General features: G+C 40.2%; 5 protein-coding genes across 8 annotated transcripts; 3 read left to right on the top strand and 2 right to left on the bottom strand.

The window, feature by feature from the left end:
- The first annotated feature begins 1,183 nt into the window (after positions 1-1,183).
- LOC6640615 (serine/threonine-protein kinase meng-po) lies at positions 1,184-4,809 on the top strand. Of its 2 annotated transcripts, XM_002062995.4 has the most exons (6): positions 1,187-1,377; positions 2,491-2,852; positions 2,909-3,091; positions 3,155-3,641; positions 3,710-4,067; positions 4,500-4,809. In XM_002062995.4, the coding sequence occupies exons 1-6, from the start codon at positions 1,321-1,323 to the stop codon at positions 4,718-4,720; spliced, it is 1,668 nt and encodes a 555-aa protein (XP_002063031.2). In that variant the 5' UTR covers positions 1,187-1,320; the 3' UTR covers positions 4,721-4,809. The 2 variants fall into 2 exon arrangements, with proteins under 2 accessions (XP_023037905.1, XP_002063031.2); XM_023182137.2 differs by having other exon boundaries at positions 1,184-1,377; positions 3,710-4,809.
- LOC6640616 (40S ribosomal protein S15) lies at positions 4,801-5,780 on the bottom strand. Its single transcript, XM_002062996.4, has 4 exons — positions 5,675-5,780; positions 5,418-5,503; positions 5,119-5,341; positions 4,801-5,053 (listed from the first exon to the last, which is right to left on the bottom strand). The coding sequence occupies exons 1-4, from the start codon at positions 5,675-5,677 to the stop codon at positions 4,928-4,930; spliced, it is 438 nt and encodes a 145-aa protein (XP_002063032.1). The 5' UTR covers positions 5,678-5,780; the 3' UTR covers positions 4,801-4,927.
- A 428-nt stretch (positions 5,781-6,208) lies between these two features.
- LOC6640617 (putative sodium-coupled neutral amino acid transporter 10) lies at positions 6,209-9,356 on the top strand. The gene is made up of 4 exons (XM_002062997.4): positions 6,209-6,528; positions 6,637-7,335; positions 7,397-7,545; positions 7,735-9,356. Exons 2-4 carry the CDS (start codon positions 6,710-6,712, stop codon positions 9,306-9,308), a joined length of 2,349 nt encoding a protein of 782 aa, XP_002063033.2. The 5' UTR covers positions 6,209-6,528; positions 6,637-6,709; the 3' UTR covers positions 9,309-9,356.
- Positions 9,357-9,532: 176 nt separating this feature from the next.
- LOC6640392 lies at positions 9,533-10,144 on the top strand. The gene is made up of 2 exons (XM_002062998.4): positions 9,533-9,754; positions 9,812-10,144. The coding sequence occupies exons 1-2, from the start codon at positions 9,656-9,658 to the stop codon at positions 10,043-10,045; spliced, it is 333 nt and encodes a 110-aa protein (XP_002063034.1). The 5' UTR covers positions 9,533-9,655; the 3' UTR covers positions 10,046-10,144.
- On the bottom strand, positions 10,043-15,929 carry LOC6640393 (glycogen debranching enzyme). 3 transcript variants are annotated; one of them, XM_023174921.2, is made up of 7 exons: positions 15,475-15,929; positions 14,783-15,120; positions 14,364-14,721; positions 12,904-14,307; positions 11,821-12,845; positions 11,591-11,760; positions 10,043-11,529 (listed from the first exon to the last, which is right to left on the bottom strand). In XM_023174921.2, exons 1-7 carry the CDS (start codon positions 15,829-15,831, stop codon positions 10,211-10,213), a joined length of 4,971 nt encoding a protein of 1,656 aa, XP_023030689.1. In that variant the 5' UTR covers positions 15,832-15,929; the 3' UTR covers positions 10,043-10,210. The 3 variants fall into 3 exon arrangements, with proteins under 3 accessions (XP_023030689.1, XP_023030690.1, XP_015034230.2); XM_023174922.2 differs by having other exon boundaries at positions 15,685-15,928; XM_015178744.3 differs by having other exon boundaries at positions 15,715-15,928.
- Between the last annotated feature and the right edge of the window lie 748 nt (positions 15,930-16,677).

Below are 16,677 nucleotides of genomic sequence, written 5' to 3'. Positions count from 1 at the left end.
TATGTTCTCACAGTTACATTGTAACCAGATCTTCTAATTTTCATTATATATAGGTTTTTCGTATTACTGTAGGCCCCGCGCGGGGGGCCTAATCCAGCACTGCATTTATCCCACTAATTGTAAGAATTGTAAAATTGAAACAACATATTAACTTTCGAAACAATGGTTTCACCTAAACAATTTTTATATTTGAGAATTCCATACATACTCTCCATCCCTCTGTCTTTCAAAATCTCTCTCAAAGCTCTCTCTTTTTCTCCCGCTTTTTCTCTCATCTCTTTTGTATTTTTGAAAATATCTTTTTTTAAAACAATTTTCTTTCCTTGGCCCAACGAAAGCAAAAACAAAATGAAAGCTCCGTCAGTTGGCAACGGTTTTTCGCAGAAGTCGGAGGTAAAATATCGTATAAACCGTTCGATCGGCTCGCCTATATTCAGAAGCATTCTTTGCTTTTATCTACAGGGGGGGAAAAAAAAAGATGCATTTAAAAACATAAAATTTTGTAAATTGTGTTAAAATGTGACCCAATTCGTTAACTAAGCACTGATCGGGAAACTATAAAACATTAAATGTGAAAAATATATATATTTTTGAAATGTTTTATATAAGAGCAAATGTTTGAACATTATTATTTTGATATTATGCATAAAAGTGACCAAAAAAATAAATGAGAACGAAAACAACAAAAAATTCAACAAAAAAGAAGGCACAAACTAGCGAGACACTCATAAGTTACTCATTATGAATTAAATGAAATAACTTCAGCAATTTGCACTTAATAAATTAGCTTACTTACCAGGAAATATTCAAGCATTTTCCGCATCGCATTCGGGTTGGGGATCTTTTTTTTTGTTTTCACTTATAAACCAAATCCAAACAGATTAATTCATCGCTCTTTTCCTTTACTCGCGATTTTCTTAACTGCATATACACACACACACACACACAGGAGACGATGTCTGTGTATACATATCTGTGTGTGGAAAGATATGAGAAAATCGGCGGGTGCCAGATATAGCTATAGCCTACTATAGCCACTATGTGTATTTCCCTTTTCAGTTTTGTTTCGCTGCCCGCTATAAATATTTACAACGCATGGTCTGCATGCATTCCCCCAAAAGAAACCAAATAAATATTATACACTTCATAGAAACCATTTCATTCATATATATATATTTCACAGTAAGATCAGAGAGAATGATTAAAAAATGAAATGATATACAACTGAGTATTGAAGTTTTTATAAAAACAATCCAAAGTAGAACATAAACATTGAATTGAATCATTGAAAAAGTTGTCAAGTTAGTGCAAAGCTTCAATATGTCAAAAAAACCTCGCGGACATATACACAAAATACGTGAATTTGAATTGGAAAAGGTAAGTTTTTAAATACTTTAAGTAATTTTTATACAAAATATTAGACCATGCACTACAAATAAAGTAAGAATCACAGCAAGTTTTTATTTTTCATTTATCTAACATTTTTATTCCAAACTTTAGTTTTTTCATAGGCAGATTTTGGCATGAAAAGTAAGGGAATTTCACTCCTTAAAGTTAAGTTATTGCATACTTTAAGGGGTGAAATTCTAAATGCAATATGCTGCAAAAAGTCTTTATTATTTTCTACCAATTTATAACTACTCGATTGCTTTATAATTTAGAAAATTTGTCTATAAACAATGCTTAGTACATTCCAAAAAGTACTTCTTTGTTTTAAAAAACGAATTTTAAGGGAATTTATTGCATACTTTTGGGAGCAATTATCCGCCATTCCATAGCCTTGGATGGGTAACTTGTTTTATATACTTAGAATTGTATTAGACATATTTCAAATCACTTCTTTCAATAAATTTTTAAAGAATTGCATTCGAATTCGAGTAAAATAAGTAATGGAAATCGAATTGCAATCGAATTTGAGTAGAATGAGTAATGGAAAACCCTTTAGATAATCTAATTAATGCTAATAAAACGAGTAATGGAAATCCCTTTAGATACTCTAATTAATTCGAGTAAAATGAGTAAAGGAAATCCCTTTAGATACTCGAATTAATTCTCTATATACCCTAATGAACGCGTCACTTATTTTATCTCTTAATAGATTCTTTAAATTAGATTTTTCAATTGTTATTTTAGTTTATTTTCAAAAAAATTTTGAAGGGCATTCGAACTTCGTTTTTCGTCCCACATTAGAATTGATTTTCTTGATTTGGCATTTTGCCAATAATAAGAAAACATTTTTTCTTACCCGGGGCCAATAGTCTAGCAACATTATAGTGGGGTATGTGATGCCGGCGGTCGTCAGGGAGGGTTGGGGGCGGTTGGGGTAAGAAATGAACCCATGTTAATGAGCCGATTTGGTGATCAAAATAGAGAGAAACACATGTGTCTACACACATTGACACAACAACAACAACAACAACAAACAAACAAACTGTGTGCCGCCCAATCTGGACTCCATTAAACTCAAATTTAAATCGAATTTATTTCCAGATTCAACTGGTTGATGAATTCGATATCATACAAATTGTGGGCGAAGGATGGTTTGGAAAAATTCTTCTAGTCGAACATCGAGGGTCTCAGACAGAAATGGTCCTGAAGGCAGTACCCAAACCTTATGTGACTTTACGTGATTTCTATAGAGAATTTCATTATGGTTTACATTTGGGTGTGCATCGGCATATTGTGACCACGTATGATGTGGCATTTGAGACAGCTGGATTCTATGTCTTCACCCAGGAATATGCTCCACTTGGCGATCTAACCTCTAATGTCACGGAAACAGGAGTGGGCGAAGTATATAGCAAGAGAGTGGCCAAACAATTGGCCTCTGCCATAGATTATATGCATTCAAAGTGAGTTTTAGATAATAATAACAAATAATATCTGATTGATCATGAGTTTTTTGCAGAGACATAGTACATCGTGATATTAAACTGGATAATGTTCTAATCTATCGCTCCGATTTTCAACGTGTTAAACTATGCGATTTTGGTGAATCCTATCAAACTGGCTCACTGGTGGAGAGACGAAACGAATGGTTACCCTACAGTCCGCCAGAAGTATTAGAAGTTAAACCAGAAGGAACATATAAGTAAGTGTCCATAGAATCTCTAAGGCAGTAAATTTAAATGGTTATTCTCCGACCCTTTTTTAGAGCTGATCCCAGTCACGATGTTTGGCAATTTGGTATTGTGATATTTGTATGTCTGACCGGATGTTTGCCCTGGCAGAAAGCCGCCTCGGATGATCCACGCTATGTACGTTATTTGGCCTGGCAGAGTAGCATCATGATGATGCCATTGAGGAGGACTCCCAAATTGTTTAAATTACTCACCTCGAATGGCCAGCGAATGTTTAAACGTTTCTTTGCTCGCATCTCAAATAGACCCAAGAGTTTGGGAGATGTTACCAAATTCCTGGACGATCGCTGGTTGGCCAAGACGGCTGAAAAAGAGATGGCTGAATATGAGACGGATGAGCTATGTCCCTCGATGTACTCCTTCCATAGCAGTCCAGATGAGAAGAATCGTTTGTTGTATACCCTTGCGGATTGTGGCATTGAGACGAATGTGGATCGTCAGCAGAAAAAGAATCGTATTAAAGACTGGATAGAATCTTCCATCATAACAGAGGAAGATGAGGTACATTTTGCGGGGAATTTGAATTTCATGCCATTTCTTTTTATATCTTTTTTTGTTTTTAATTAAAGGAGGAGAATGAAGAAACCAATTCAGCTTCGCCCTCATCTTCGGTTTCGCGTGAACCTGTGCCCGGACACATTTCCTCCATACGTCAGCCATTGGCCAGCAAGCCAAAGGAAATCAAGAGCACCCTCAAAGATGCCAATCAGAAACATTTTGATCCACGAACAGGTGTCCTCCAACAGGGACCTAGTGAGATGGGTGCCCAACTGGCTAGTGGTAATCAGTCTTTAGCTCCTTCAAATTACACCACAGCATCGACTCTGACCAATGCGGATAGCTTATTGACTTTGGGTTCGAGACAAGATTTAATGGCCAGCAATTTAACCATGTATAACTCAATGGAATTGGAAATAAATCGTCTAGGTGAGGGCTACCAAAACAACAACAACAACAACTTCAACAGCAGCAGCAATCTCCTACTAACCGCTCTCGATGTGAATCCTGGCCACAATCTCCTCCTCCATCCTTCACCTTCCAAAAACTCCATTGGCGTGGGCACCGGTCCAGCACGCCCCACAACCACCAAGGGCATTCTGCAACGCTCCAAATCGGACACTGTGCAGGCTGCCCTATTTGCCAGCATGCCAGCTATAAATCAAGTTAATAACAATGTTCAACAGCAGCAACAACAATCCCTGGGCTTTGTCCCTAATGCTAGTTCCTTCTTTGGCTCAAAAACTAATAATACCAAACAAGTGACCTTTATGGGCCTAACTAATGCCTTTCAATCGCTTGCCCAAATGCCAATACAACAGCCGCCCACCAACTATAATAATTATCATTATGATTCTCAAGTTAAAGACAGTGCCTATGGTTCCACCGATGTTAGTGAGATGGCTTCAAAGGCAAGAAATGTTCCGCCTCCAAGCACCAGCACCGGCAATGGCACTCACTATATGCCCTACCAGCAGCCGCAACCGCAACAACAAAGATCGGTGGCATTCAATATGAAGGATTCACCATATGATCGGGTTGGGGTCACCAACCCTAACAATTCAGGGCGCAAATATAGATAGCTCTCAATTGAGCCCACTTATATGCTACTACTATTACAACTACATGCAATACAAGTTCCAAAATAAATAGTTTATAAACATTTCGTAAACACGGCGCACTTTTCTTCCTCTTAAAAAATGTTAAACTTCATTTATTCAGAAATAGAAAAAACCAGGCCAAAAAAGATAACACAACATCTGTTCTGGCGGCTCTTGCTGTGGATTCGTCTACTTGAGTGGAATAAAACGAGAGCTGTGGGTGGCACCAATACCGGGACGACCGTGCTTAACTGGCTTGTAGGTCAAGGAGAATTCTCCCAAATAATGACCAATCATCTCGGGTTTAACTTCCACCTGGAATAGTAATAAAATACCAATTTAAAAAATCAAATCTTTACTTTAATTTAATTAATAATCACCTGTCCGAAATCCTTGCCGTTGTACACACCAATGATGGAGCCAGTCATCTCTGGAACAATGATCATGTTACGCAGATGAGTCTTGACAATCTCTGGTTTCTCATTGGGCAGAGCCTCCTTCTTGGCCTTGCGCAGCTTCTTGATCAGAGCCATTGGCTTGCGCTTCAGACCACGGGAGAAACGCCTGCGGGCACGGCTGTGCATCAGCTCAACCAATTGGTTGCTAAAAAAAATATAAAAGAGAATTGCAATCATCATATAAACTACTGATGGGTGAAAAATTCGGGAGGCACACTCACTTGGGCATATCCAAAAGCTGATCCAAGTCGACACCGCGGTAGGTGAACTTCTTGAAGGTACGCTTCTTCTTCAGAGTTTCATCAGCCTGCAAAAAAAGGGAAATAAAATATTAGAACCAATACCAAAACCATGCGAATACCATACTTTGAGGTTAGAATGAAAAAAGTATTTAGGAAACTTTTAGCCAGATTCTGTTTCTAAGAGCATAGCCACAGTGTTCCAATGGTTTTTGTTAACCTTTAGCATTGTCACTTACCATTTTGATAGTTTATTTGTCGATTAAATCGCAAAAATTTACAGCAGCAGCTATACGTCGAACAACGTGTCGGACGGCGGACCACGCAAAAAAGAACTAGGGATGAGCAAAACATGCCATATATCGATATACTAATCGATATTTCGTACAATCGAATATATTTATCAAGCTAAAATGTAAAAACCGCCAACAATTTAATTATTATGAAACTGCACATGTTCTAAAATATCAAAAGCGATAGAATTTTTCAGTTATTATTTAAGCTACTTGAATTTTCAGGGCTGGAAAACTAAAATTTAAAAAAAAGGCTATATATAAAGTTTAGTGTTGGTAAATGTTTTCCAAGCATTTTTTAAACGTTATTTTATTTTTTGTTTTATATTAAGCCCGGCCAAATTTTCGAACCTGAAATCTACTTTCTTTCGGACTAGCTTAAATTTAATTGTGGAATGTTTGATAGTGCTGACGCAGCAATAATGGTTAGTCGTTTAGGAAAACCATTATTACTATCGGCAACTATGCCATCTCTAACATTAACCAGCTGGCAGCGGCAGGTCTAATATGTTTAAAAACTAAACACACGTAAAGCTTTAAAAATGCGCAACAAGAACGGACAAATAGACTACTGAAATGGTCTATTAATGTTTGCCTAAAACAAATAGCATTAACAATCAGCCAGATGTAAAACCAGACATTTTTAAAAGCCCAAAGCCGCTGACGCCGTTGACGGTTATTTTTTGTTGTTGTGGTTTGATCTTTTTTTCATACTTCTTTTTTTGTTGTTGTTCAATGCTTTGATAACTATTGCTTGTTCAAGTGCGACCGCGACCCCGTTATCTGAGGAGAAAAACCAGGTAAAGTTGAGTGGCTACATACACACAGACAACACAGCGACTAACAAATGGTATTATTATTCTAATTGGAAACACGTATGCGTCTGCTGTCCACCTACAATAAATCAGATAAACCTGTTCCCTGGAACTGCGAGAAGTGAAAGTGTAAAGACGCGCCTCCAGCTCCAGCTTTAGGCCAAAAATGTTCTCACATTCTGGACATGTTATGACTTTGGCCAATAGCATCATTGGTGTTGGCATCTTGGCCATGCCATTTTGTTTTCAAAAATGCGGCATCATACTATCCATACTCCTTCTCATTTTAAGCAATGGCATAACGCGAATATGCTGTCATTATCTGATAAAAACTTCACTATTGACACGTCGCAAAAGTTTTGAACTCTTGGGTCTGCACGCATTCGGCACGTCAGGCAAACTGCTTGTGGAGTTATGCATCATTGGCTATCTAATTGGAACATGCATTACCTATTTCGTGGTCGTTGGTGATTTGGGTCCACAAATTGTGGCTAAAATCTTCAACATTGATGCTGATTCACCGCGTCTCCAAACTTCACACCTACGTATTGGTGTCATGCTGGTGATAACTCTAATTTGCATATTACCGCTGGGCATGCTTCGCAATGTGGATAGTCTGTCCGCTGTGTGCACAGCGTCCATAGGATTTTATCTTTGCCTAATGCTGAAAATTGTTCTCGAATCGGAGACACATATATCGGCCAATGATTGGACGAGCAAGGTCCTTTACTGGGAACCATCGGGTGTTCTACAATGTTTGCCCATCTTCAGTATGGCCTTATCATGTCAAATGTAAGTCAACATTAATTTATATGAAAAGAGATTACTATAGAACCGTTCTTTCCCACCACAGGCAACTTTTCGAGGTCTTTGAGAGCATAAATAATCAAAGTTTGGATAAGTTAAATGGCATTGTTCGTAATGCCACTTGGATCTGCACTCTGGTCTATATAGCTGTTGGTTTCTTTGGCTATGTTGCCTTTTGTACTTATAATTTTTCGGGTGAGTTTTGATTTTTCCCCATTCCATGTGATAAGTTTTATTTATGACTTTATATTTTTAATGGTCATAAAGATTATTTATGACAATTGCTGAAATTTTAATTAACTGTTGTGATTATTGTTTATTGTGTTGATGATTAATTAACAAGATTAATCTATAAAATGTTTGTTTTTGTTTTTTTTTTTTCAGGTAACATTTTAGTCAATCTCTCGCCTTCGTTTGGCAGTGATATAATTAAAATTGGTTTTGTTTTATCGATAGCTTTTAGTTTTCCATTAGTTATATTTCCATGCAGAGCGAGTATATACTCCCTGCTATATCGTAAGGGTCATACCGAATCGAGTAGCTATATACCGGAGCAAAGATTTCGTTTTATAACCATTTTTATAGTAGGCTTCTCGCTATGTGTGGCCCTGGTTATTCCTTCCGTAGAGTTAATCATTGGCTTGGTGGGTTCCACCATAGGTGTAGCCATTTGTATTATGTTTCCAGCTTCTAGTTTCCGTAAGATTATCAAGAAGGATTCATCCGAAAGAACGTTGGCTCAGTTTGTATTTGTCAGTGGCTTTTGTTTAATGGTTCTGGGCACCTATGCCAATTTGAATGCCATCGATGAAAAGAGTTCGGGTCCAGAATTCGATGTTGGACAAATTGTTACACCTCTGACGGTGATTAAAGCAGAATTACCCAAACATTTAGCTAAAGATGTAGATCAAATAAATAATCCTAATCCTGTAGATCCAATTGTGGATGTAAAGACATTGGAGGATAATATAAAAATAATTAAAGAACATGAGGAGAAGCCTCTGGCAAAGGTTTCTTCAGAAAGCCCACCTTTGCCACCACTGCCAGAAGATGAGACACATGGCCAAGATTCAGAGATTGTAGATAAAAAAGTTGAGAAAGTCGAAGAGGAATCTTTAATTAAATTAAGCCAAATTAAAGCAAAGCCAGCAGAGATTCCTACAGAAAAACAGGCACCAGAAAATATTGACAAGGCCGCCATTAAAAAGGAAGAGGAAATCACTGCCGAGGAGCAAAAAGAAAGCAAAGCTCGAGCGGATGAATTGGATAAAACCAAAAAAGAACTTAAAAAGACCAAGGAACTGCTGGAGCGTACTGTGGATGAACTCAATGATGAGTTGGCTAAACAAAAACAAGTACAACCTGCACCTGAACCTGAAATGAAACCCGAGCCCCAAGCAAAACCGAAATCAGCCTCATTGATTGAAATTCTAACAGAAAACGCTCATGCCAGAGAGGAGAAGGAAGCTCATGACAAGGTCTTTGAGCCCTTGTCATATAAACAGGGAGAACTGATGAAAAATGCCAGTGCCAAAATTAAGATAGGACCAGCAGCAGCATCACCAGCATCACCTCCAGAATTGGTCAAAAGATTGCCTCTGCCGCTGGCATTGCTCGTTAATGTAACACACAGCCAGCCGCTAGTTGCCAACGCTTCTCTGAATGGGGAAAATGTCGAGGCTATTCGACGAGAATTATTGCATTTAAAAATTGAAAAGGAGATGACCACATTGACGCCCTCTCATCATGCGGAGCGCATTAAACGTGAGGCCAGTGAACAGAAGCAAGAGAATTGTCTTCCCGAACCCAAATTAAAGGAAATAAATGCCGGCCCAGCCGCCTTAAGTTTGCATATTGAAAATATTGGCAGAGATCTGAAATCTCTGGATGAACATGACGAGGATGTTACCACATCCATTGCTCCAATTGTAAATACAACCAGTATACCACCAAGATGACCTATATGAAAAGAAAAAGAAGAATTATACGTATACCAAAATATATATGTACATATATATTAGATTTATATTAACTTATTTAGTTTTTAAGATCGGAGCTTTATGTACATAACATACACACACAGACACCAACCCACTAAATAATGTATTTTTATATATAGAAATTTAAGTGAATAGACACCGAAATGCAGTAAAGTTTTTTTTGTAAAAATTGTGTCAAAGTTTGTCATGAATTTCTAGTTGTTTTAATTTCAAAATTTTTAGTTTTTTGTTTTTAAAACGTTTTGTCAGTTGCATCCCACAATAAGCAATAACCCAGACTTACTTTCACCTTAAACCATTTAGCAATGTCAATAGTTTTGGATCTCATACAGAAAATAGTTCTACATAATGCCTACGAGTTGACATGCCAGGCTGCGGAGCAAATCCTTATCAAATGCCGACAAGTGAGAGACATAACAACCAGGCAACCACTTAAAAAACTATATTCTTACCTTTTGCAGTTCGACAAAGGCAAAATGCTGACTTGTTCATCCTTGAAGCCACAGGACTCGTCTTTGCATATACCTGAAGTAAAGGAATCTAGCCACAAGGCAGAAAAAACTCAAATCAAAATACTAATGAAACCCAAGCCCTTGAAGTTTGTTAAGCGAGATGCTCCTAGATTAAATCTGGGTCCCATAGATCCACCGCAATGCTCTTCCATGCGCCTGTGCAGAGATAGTTACTTCTCGTGAGGAACAATTGAGGCTTTAATAGAGGGCAATAAATCCATTTTGATCAAAGTGTAACAGTTAAATTTAACAAAAATCCTTGGATTGCAACTACAAATATGATTAACAAGTGTTTTTTTTGTCTAATTTCCGAGTATTATTAAGGATTAGTTTTTCGGTTTGCTTCTCTTATGCCACATCTGCTCCCAAATTGTGTAGATCGTTGAGTACCTCCAATATGGCGGCAATACTCCAGGCCTGAGTGCGACAAGAGTCCGGGCAATAGGATCCATTATCATTCGTCAACTCGGGCAGGCCACGCCAATGCGATGTTTGCAATTCCCTTAGATGAGCCCTCAAAATGGACCATGTTTCGGCTATTGTCTCATCCAAGTGTCCGCATTTCTTGGCGAAAATGAGACGAGCACGCAAATAGAAACCAATTGGCCAAAGCCATTCTGGTCCTTGATGATAGTTGGCGCCATGAGCCACGGTGCAATCAGTTGAATCATTTGAGTTATCATAATTGGCACGATAGTTCCAATCGTCGGGATCCAGAGTTTTCATGCCCAGGGGAGCGAGAAGATGCTTCTTGGCCAGCTCCAAGGCACGCCAAGCCTTCTGGGGATTACATAGATCGGGTGCCACCGTCAAAGTGATGGGGAAATTGCAACGCAATTGGAAGTCCGTCCAGCTTTGAGTGGCTCCATGGCTATCCTTGTAGATACCTCGTTTATTGGCCACGGCACAGGTCTCTTGATCGCCGACAAAGAAATGTTTATCAAAGTTCTCCTTGATGCGATCTGCCCACTCCTTGAAGCTCCATTTCGTTTGTTCGCCCGACGGGCCTTTGCGTTCCACTCCCGTATATGGTATGACCTGCTTCTCGGCCAGTCCTTGCATAAAACGCAAGACAGCATACTGTAGACCAACTAACTCCACGGCGGAACCATCACGGGGAGTACTCGGGCGACCGCGATTGTTCGCCTTCTCAGACGAACCCATTTTGTCCATCCAAGTGCCACAATTGAAGACATTGCCACCATAAACGAATCCAGTTTCGGGATGAACACCAATATGATTGTTGAATCCCTCATCAACCATGTGGGCATCGATTTGCTGGCCAGCATTACGCTCACGGTATTGCAGGCCTTGGAAATGAATCTGCAGAGCCTCCTGCATCACATCGTATAGCACCTGATCAAAGGCTCCCGGAGCATGTGGCTCCGCATCATCATAGGGGAAAATGCGGGAGACTTTATCCTTGAGAATGTCTGCACCCTTGGGAGCAGATTCCACATATTGTTTGATGCTGTGCAACCACCACCACACGGCATCGCGACAATTGAATCTAGGCTTGCCACTGTCCAGAAGATTTGGTATGAGCCCATGTCTAAGGCACTCACCGAATCCCAGAATAATGAATCTGGCCTCGTTAAAACGGCCGGTGAGCAACATGCAGCCACGCAGGGCTATGAAAGTATCCCGACCCCAGCAACGCATGTAACCTGAAAGAAGGATAAGGAACTTGAGTCTATATGGCGGAAATTGAATATTATTGTAGCTTACCCGTTGAGAAATGGGTTAAACCAGCTGCTAGAGTGACACATTGCTTAGGTGGTTTCGGTGGACTTAAGGCCGGACTGAATCCAGGCATATTGGCCGACTTGCAAACAGCCAAAAACTGAAGAGTGGAGAGAGCTAACGATTGGGGAAACTGATGACCATCGCGTATGAAACTGCAAGAGTAACCAAAAGTGGATTAATAGATTCAACTTTTAAAAGTCGTGCTCGCTTACCTGGGCATCAAGTTGTTAACCTGTTGAACGAGCACATTGTATACTCCACTTACAATGGCATCAAAATAACAGGGTATGAGGTAACGTGGTATATTCTTCAAGGGCTCAAAAGCATCTTTAAACCATTTCGAAAGTGGTTTCAGTTCGTCATAATTGTTCAGACGATCTGCTATATAATCCATCATCCAGTTGCCATCACGTAGATTATTGCACAGAGGATGACCCAAATCGTTGTGTGGTGAAATCTCCGTCAGCAATGACACAAATCCCTGCAAGCCACAATAGACCAAGGGTCCAAAGTTGGGAATATCATAGGCTGTGCCGCCCAAGCCCAAATCTCGTTCCTCCTGATCACAACTGAAGATGGCTGGACTCAAGGAGGGAAGATCCAACTTGCTGACAATCGCTTGGAGTTCCTCATTGGTGCCCAGACGCAGATCATTTGTCAATTGTTGCAGTTTGGCGAAACTATTGCGTGGTCCAGGATGCATGGACACGCGTATAGCAACCACTGTACCCGGACGAAGATTTGCAAAGTGAAGCACCGTATTGTTGCCCTCCACAGACAATTGAGTGCTAAACACTTGGGATTTGCTCAGAGGTATGTGCTCCTGGAGATTCAGCTTAAACTGAGTGAATCCATTGATAACATTCTCACTCCTCTTAAACGGTGCTGGCCGATCGAAGGGCTTGTCACTTTGCATGGTTAAACTGGCCTCCAAAATCACCTCATCCAAAACACCCTCAAAGGTAAGGGGACGCACATGAGTGGGTCCTGCATTGGGATCCGGATAGCTGAAAGCTGTGTGGGCTACAAGGATCACCGTCTGATGGGAGATGGGTGAATGACGAGTGACTGCCACTACATTTGGATCCATTTGATCAACATAAACCTGACTGAAACCCTCTTCGGCTAGTTGGCCATGCAGAAGATTCAGAGCTCGCTTGGCTCCAATAATGCCCGAAGCAGCGTCCACTCCTTTGCCCCATTCCTGATAAGGACGCTCTTCATCTACCACGTGGATCTAGAGAAACATTTAAATTTTATTGTCAAGGGAAAACTCATAAATTGTGGCTACTCACATGATGTGGTACCAGTTCATCGTAGCCACGATTACTTCCTGTGGCGCAACAAGCCATGGCAACCAAACCAGCCGATGGTAGAAGATCATAGACTGAGCGCTTTTCCACAGGCGAAGGATTGTCATGGGTCAAGTCCAAGAACAAAGCGTGTGCCACAGTGGAAGCTGCATCACGCATGGGATTAGCATAGAATCCGCCCACGGGGACACCACCATAGCGATAAACCAATCTTCCCTGCTCATGAGCATCCCAGGCGGAGAGAGCTTCACGTATGAGTGAGGTAATGCCCAAGCGATTGACAAATACATTATCCGTTCCATCGGAATTGGTAAACAATTCGGCCACAACATACAGTTCCGGATTGATTTTACGGGCAGCATCCAATAAATACTCAGCCACATGCAAGGGAGTTGAATGACAATTATCCAGACGAACACCATCAAAAATGCGGGCAGTGGTCTCCACATATTCCGTCATGTGACGCCACAAGTAGGGACTGTCCTCTGGTTTACGACCAAAGCGTAGCTTCACACTATCGCCCCAGGAGATCAATTCTCGCTTTAGATAGACATTGGCCCGACCGGGTTGCTCTTCGGCAAAGTCTTTCAACGGATCGCTGGAGCCCATGACCCAGCCATTGTGGGCCATAAACAAGTCACCAGCCTTCGTGTACATGTCCTTTTCGATCTCATTCAATGATTTGCCCAGACAACCAGTGTGAGTGAAGTAAGTCATGAATACGGAATGCTTTTCCGATATTTCTCGTACCCGTGGCCCGTCATGCTGGACTCTCTCATAGCGTACTCCTGCCAGGCAATTGTCTATGGCATAATTGAGATATTCCTGAATCTCTCCCCTTACTCGATTGTTAAGATCATCCAAATGATGCCTCAGCGTTTCGGCGCACTTGCGGAAACGTGACTCCTCATCGAAACAGTCGCCATGGAAAGCATTAAATATATCCAATGCCAGTTCAAAATTGATAGTACTAGCCAGGCGTCTATATCCAGGATCCTGTATCAATTGAATCTCCCTAAAGCGTGACTCATTCGCCACATTCTTCGGTGGCTCTCGAGTCCGCACTTGGGTCATAAATTCATTGACATATTTCATAACATCGCATTGATACAGTTCATAGATATTGACCTTGGATAGATAGGTATTATGCAGTTGGTACTTTAAGGCTTCCAAATGGCACTCTGAATCGATAATGGAAGGCACGCCCACATGTTCCAAGTTGCCTGCTGCAATATCACTGCCACATTGGGCCAGAGCAACATCGAGCAAAAAAGCCGGACGCAAATAGGGACAGGTTGTACATGAATATGTTGCATCCGGATGTTGTAATAGCCATTCCGATTCATTGGCTGTGTGATTCAAGACAATATCACAAATGGAGGCCACCTAAAAACAAGAGTAAATCATTAGAAAATCACAAAGAGAAGCAAATCTCCACTTACCCCCCATTCTTGGCGACATTTTTTGATGACTTTCTCAACGTCTTCGAATGTGATCTTTTCACCCTTTTTACTGGCACAATTAGAGCTGACCTTTAGCTGATCCCTTAGCGAGTAACCTGAACGTGAGCCACCTAATTCTTGGATAGGAGTAAAGTGTATGACATTGTAGCCCGACTCCTTGGCCACACGTAACTTTGATTCCCAGGTATTGAGGGGTCCTAAAAGTTTTGTCATCACCGTCTGGCAACGAACCGAATCCAAAGGTATAATCTTTTGGGCTCCAGGTGGTCCCACATGCAAAGTGGGTTCTACTTGGACATAGAGAGCACCATCTGGTGGCGAAGTAGAGTTCACTTCCCTGGAAAAGGAAAGATATAACAGGCTTAATAAAAGAAACTCTCTCTTTCTAATCCACTTACCTTTCAGCATAAGTGAAGTAAAACCGAAATGTGCCCGATATTTGCAATTCCACCTGAGCATAGATATCGGTGTCCACCACATGAGCCTCCGGATGCATAACTGTTGTGATTTGTTTGCCATTTTTCAAATGCCAATCCAATAGACGATATTCGGTACGCACAAATTTCTTTCCCTCTGCAGGATAATTCGTATAGAGTGCAATCTTACGACCCAATAGAGAGGAATCCGGATGGACACACAATTTGGAGCCACGTTTCAAACGGTACAGCACATGCTCAGCATTTTGACCCTCGCTAATGGGTATGCTGTGAATCTCCATATCTTTGGCCATTGAACACTAGGGCGAGAAGGAGAAGGCGTTACGTCAGACAAAATCTATGTATAAAATAATTCAATGTCACCCCCAATTAACGACGCTCATAAAGATTAGTCAGAACACACACTGGAAATAATGATCAATCAATCAGTTACCACAAAACACCACAGTGAAAATTTTTTTTAGAATTTTTTTTTTTTTTTAGCTTTAGTTTTAACACGAGGAGCACACGGCACAAACTGCACTTAACATTGCTCCGATGTCGGGCTTTATATTTAGTCTGTATTACACAGTTGGTAGTGGGTCAAATACATAGGCCAATCAGAATACAATCAGAATCCAATCATTTTCATTATCATCCAATCATCATCCTACCTCACTGTGGCGTTTTCGTAACGATTTTGTTTGTTTTTTAATGCTGCTGCTGCTGCCGCTGCTGCTCTTAATGCCTGCATTTCCCATAGTTTCAGCATTCACATTGCATCGATCACTAATCGGCGTCACTTCGTTTACTTCATCATCATCATCATCATCATCATTGTAGTTTGCATTATTATCATCGTCTTCTTTATTATTATTATTCACTTGTCGCTCATATCCTCCTCTAGAAGTTACTTGCTCGTAGAATTCGATGAACCAGCGTACAAATTGATAGCCCAACAACAATTGAAAAAGGGCAAACAAATTATCCCTGCTGGTCTTTAAGAGCCACTGGTAACCCTCAGTAAGCATTATTTTATTTTTTTTGTTCTGCAAGAATGTTCCAATATATATATAGATTTCGATTCGTTTTGGGGAAAGCTTGGCATTGGCGCCGGCTATGAGCCACTACAGCTGCCAAGTAACTGAGGCAACAAATTATAATCAATCGAAATGAAAGCGCCCCATCTAATACTTAAATTAAACCACGGGCGTCTCCATTAGAGGGTACGAATTGGACAAGATTCTAAAGCTCTATTGCCCCCTTCTAGCAGCTACGTCTTTGCTTTTGCTTTGGCTGTTTACGTGAGCTTAATTATAGAAAGGTGATTGGGAATCTTATCAGTAAAACAATATTATTAGCATGAGGTCAGGGAAAATATTGACCGATTCACTACAAAGCGACCCAGACATAAATACGTACAGCATTACATAGAGTTTTTGTATGCTTAGCACTAATGTGAGTTAAAATTTAGAGATAATACTAAAAATATACATACTTATGTACGTATATATTCTGTATCAGCTTAGAGCACAATTACAGTATCGTATCTTCTTCTTTTTGTCTAGATCAATTAAAATAAATATGGAAACAATTTTTGTCCTGCAACCAATTGTCCTTTTTTTTCAAACAAAATTACATAATAACTTGTCGTTAATAACTTTGATTTTGAAGTTCAAGGTTACACACCTAAGGCTGACTACCTCAAAGGCCGCCCCTGAAGAAATGCAAAGGAATATACACTTATACTTATGTATGTATGTGTGTTTGTGGGCGTGAATCTAGGTCAATAAATTACTTTTTGCCGGCATGTAGATATCAATTAACTGTGCCTGATAATGTAGACAAATTCTACAAAGAAAGAGAGAGAGAGAGAG

The sequence above is a fragment of the Drosophila willistoni genome, assembly GCF_018902025.1.
Source record: "Drosophila willistoni isolate 14030-0811.24 chromosome 2L unlocalized genomic scaffold, UCI_dwil_1.1 Seg196, whole genome shotgun sequence".
NCBI classification, from domain to species: Eukaryota; Metazoa; Arthropoda; class Insecta; order Diptera; family Drosophilidae; genus Drosophila; species Drosophila willistoni.
Note: the sequence above shows the minus strand (reverse complement) of the source record. Positions and strands in the feature narration are given on the sequence as shown.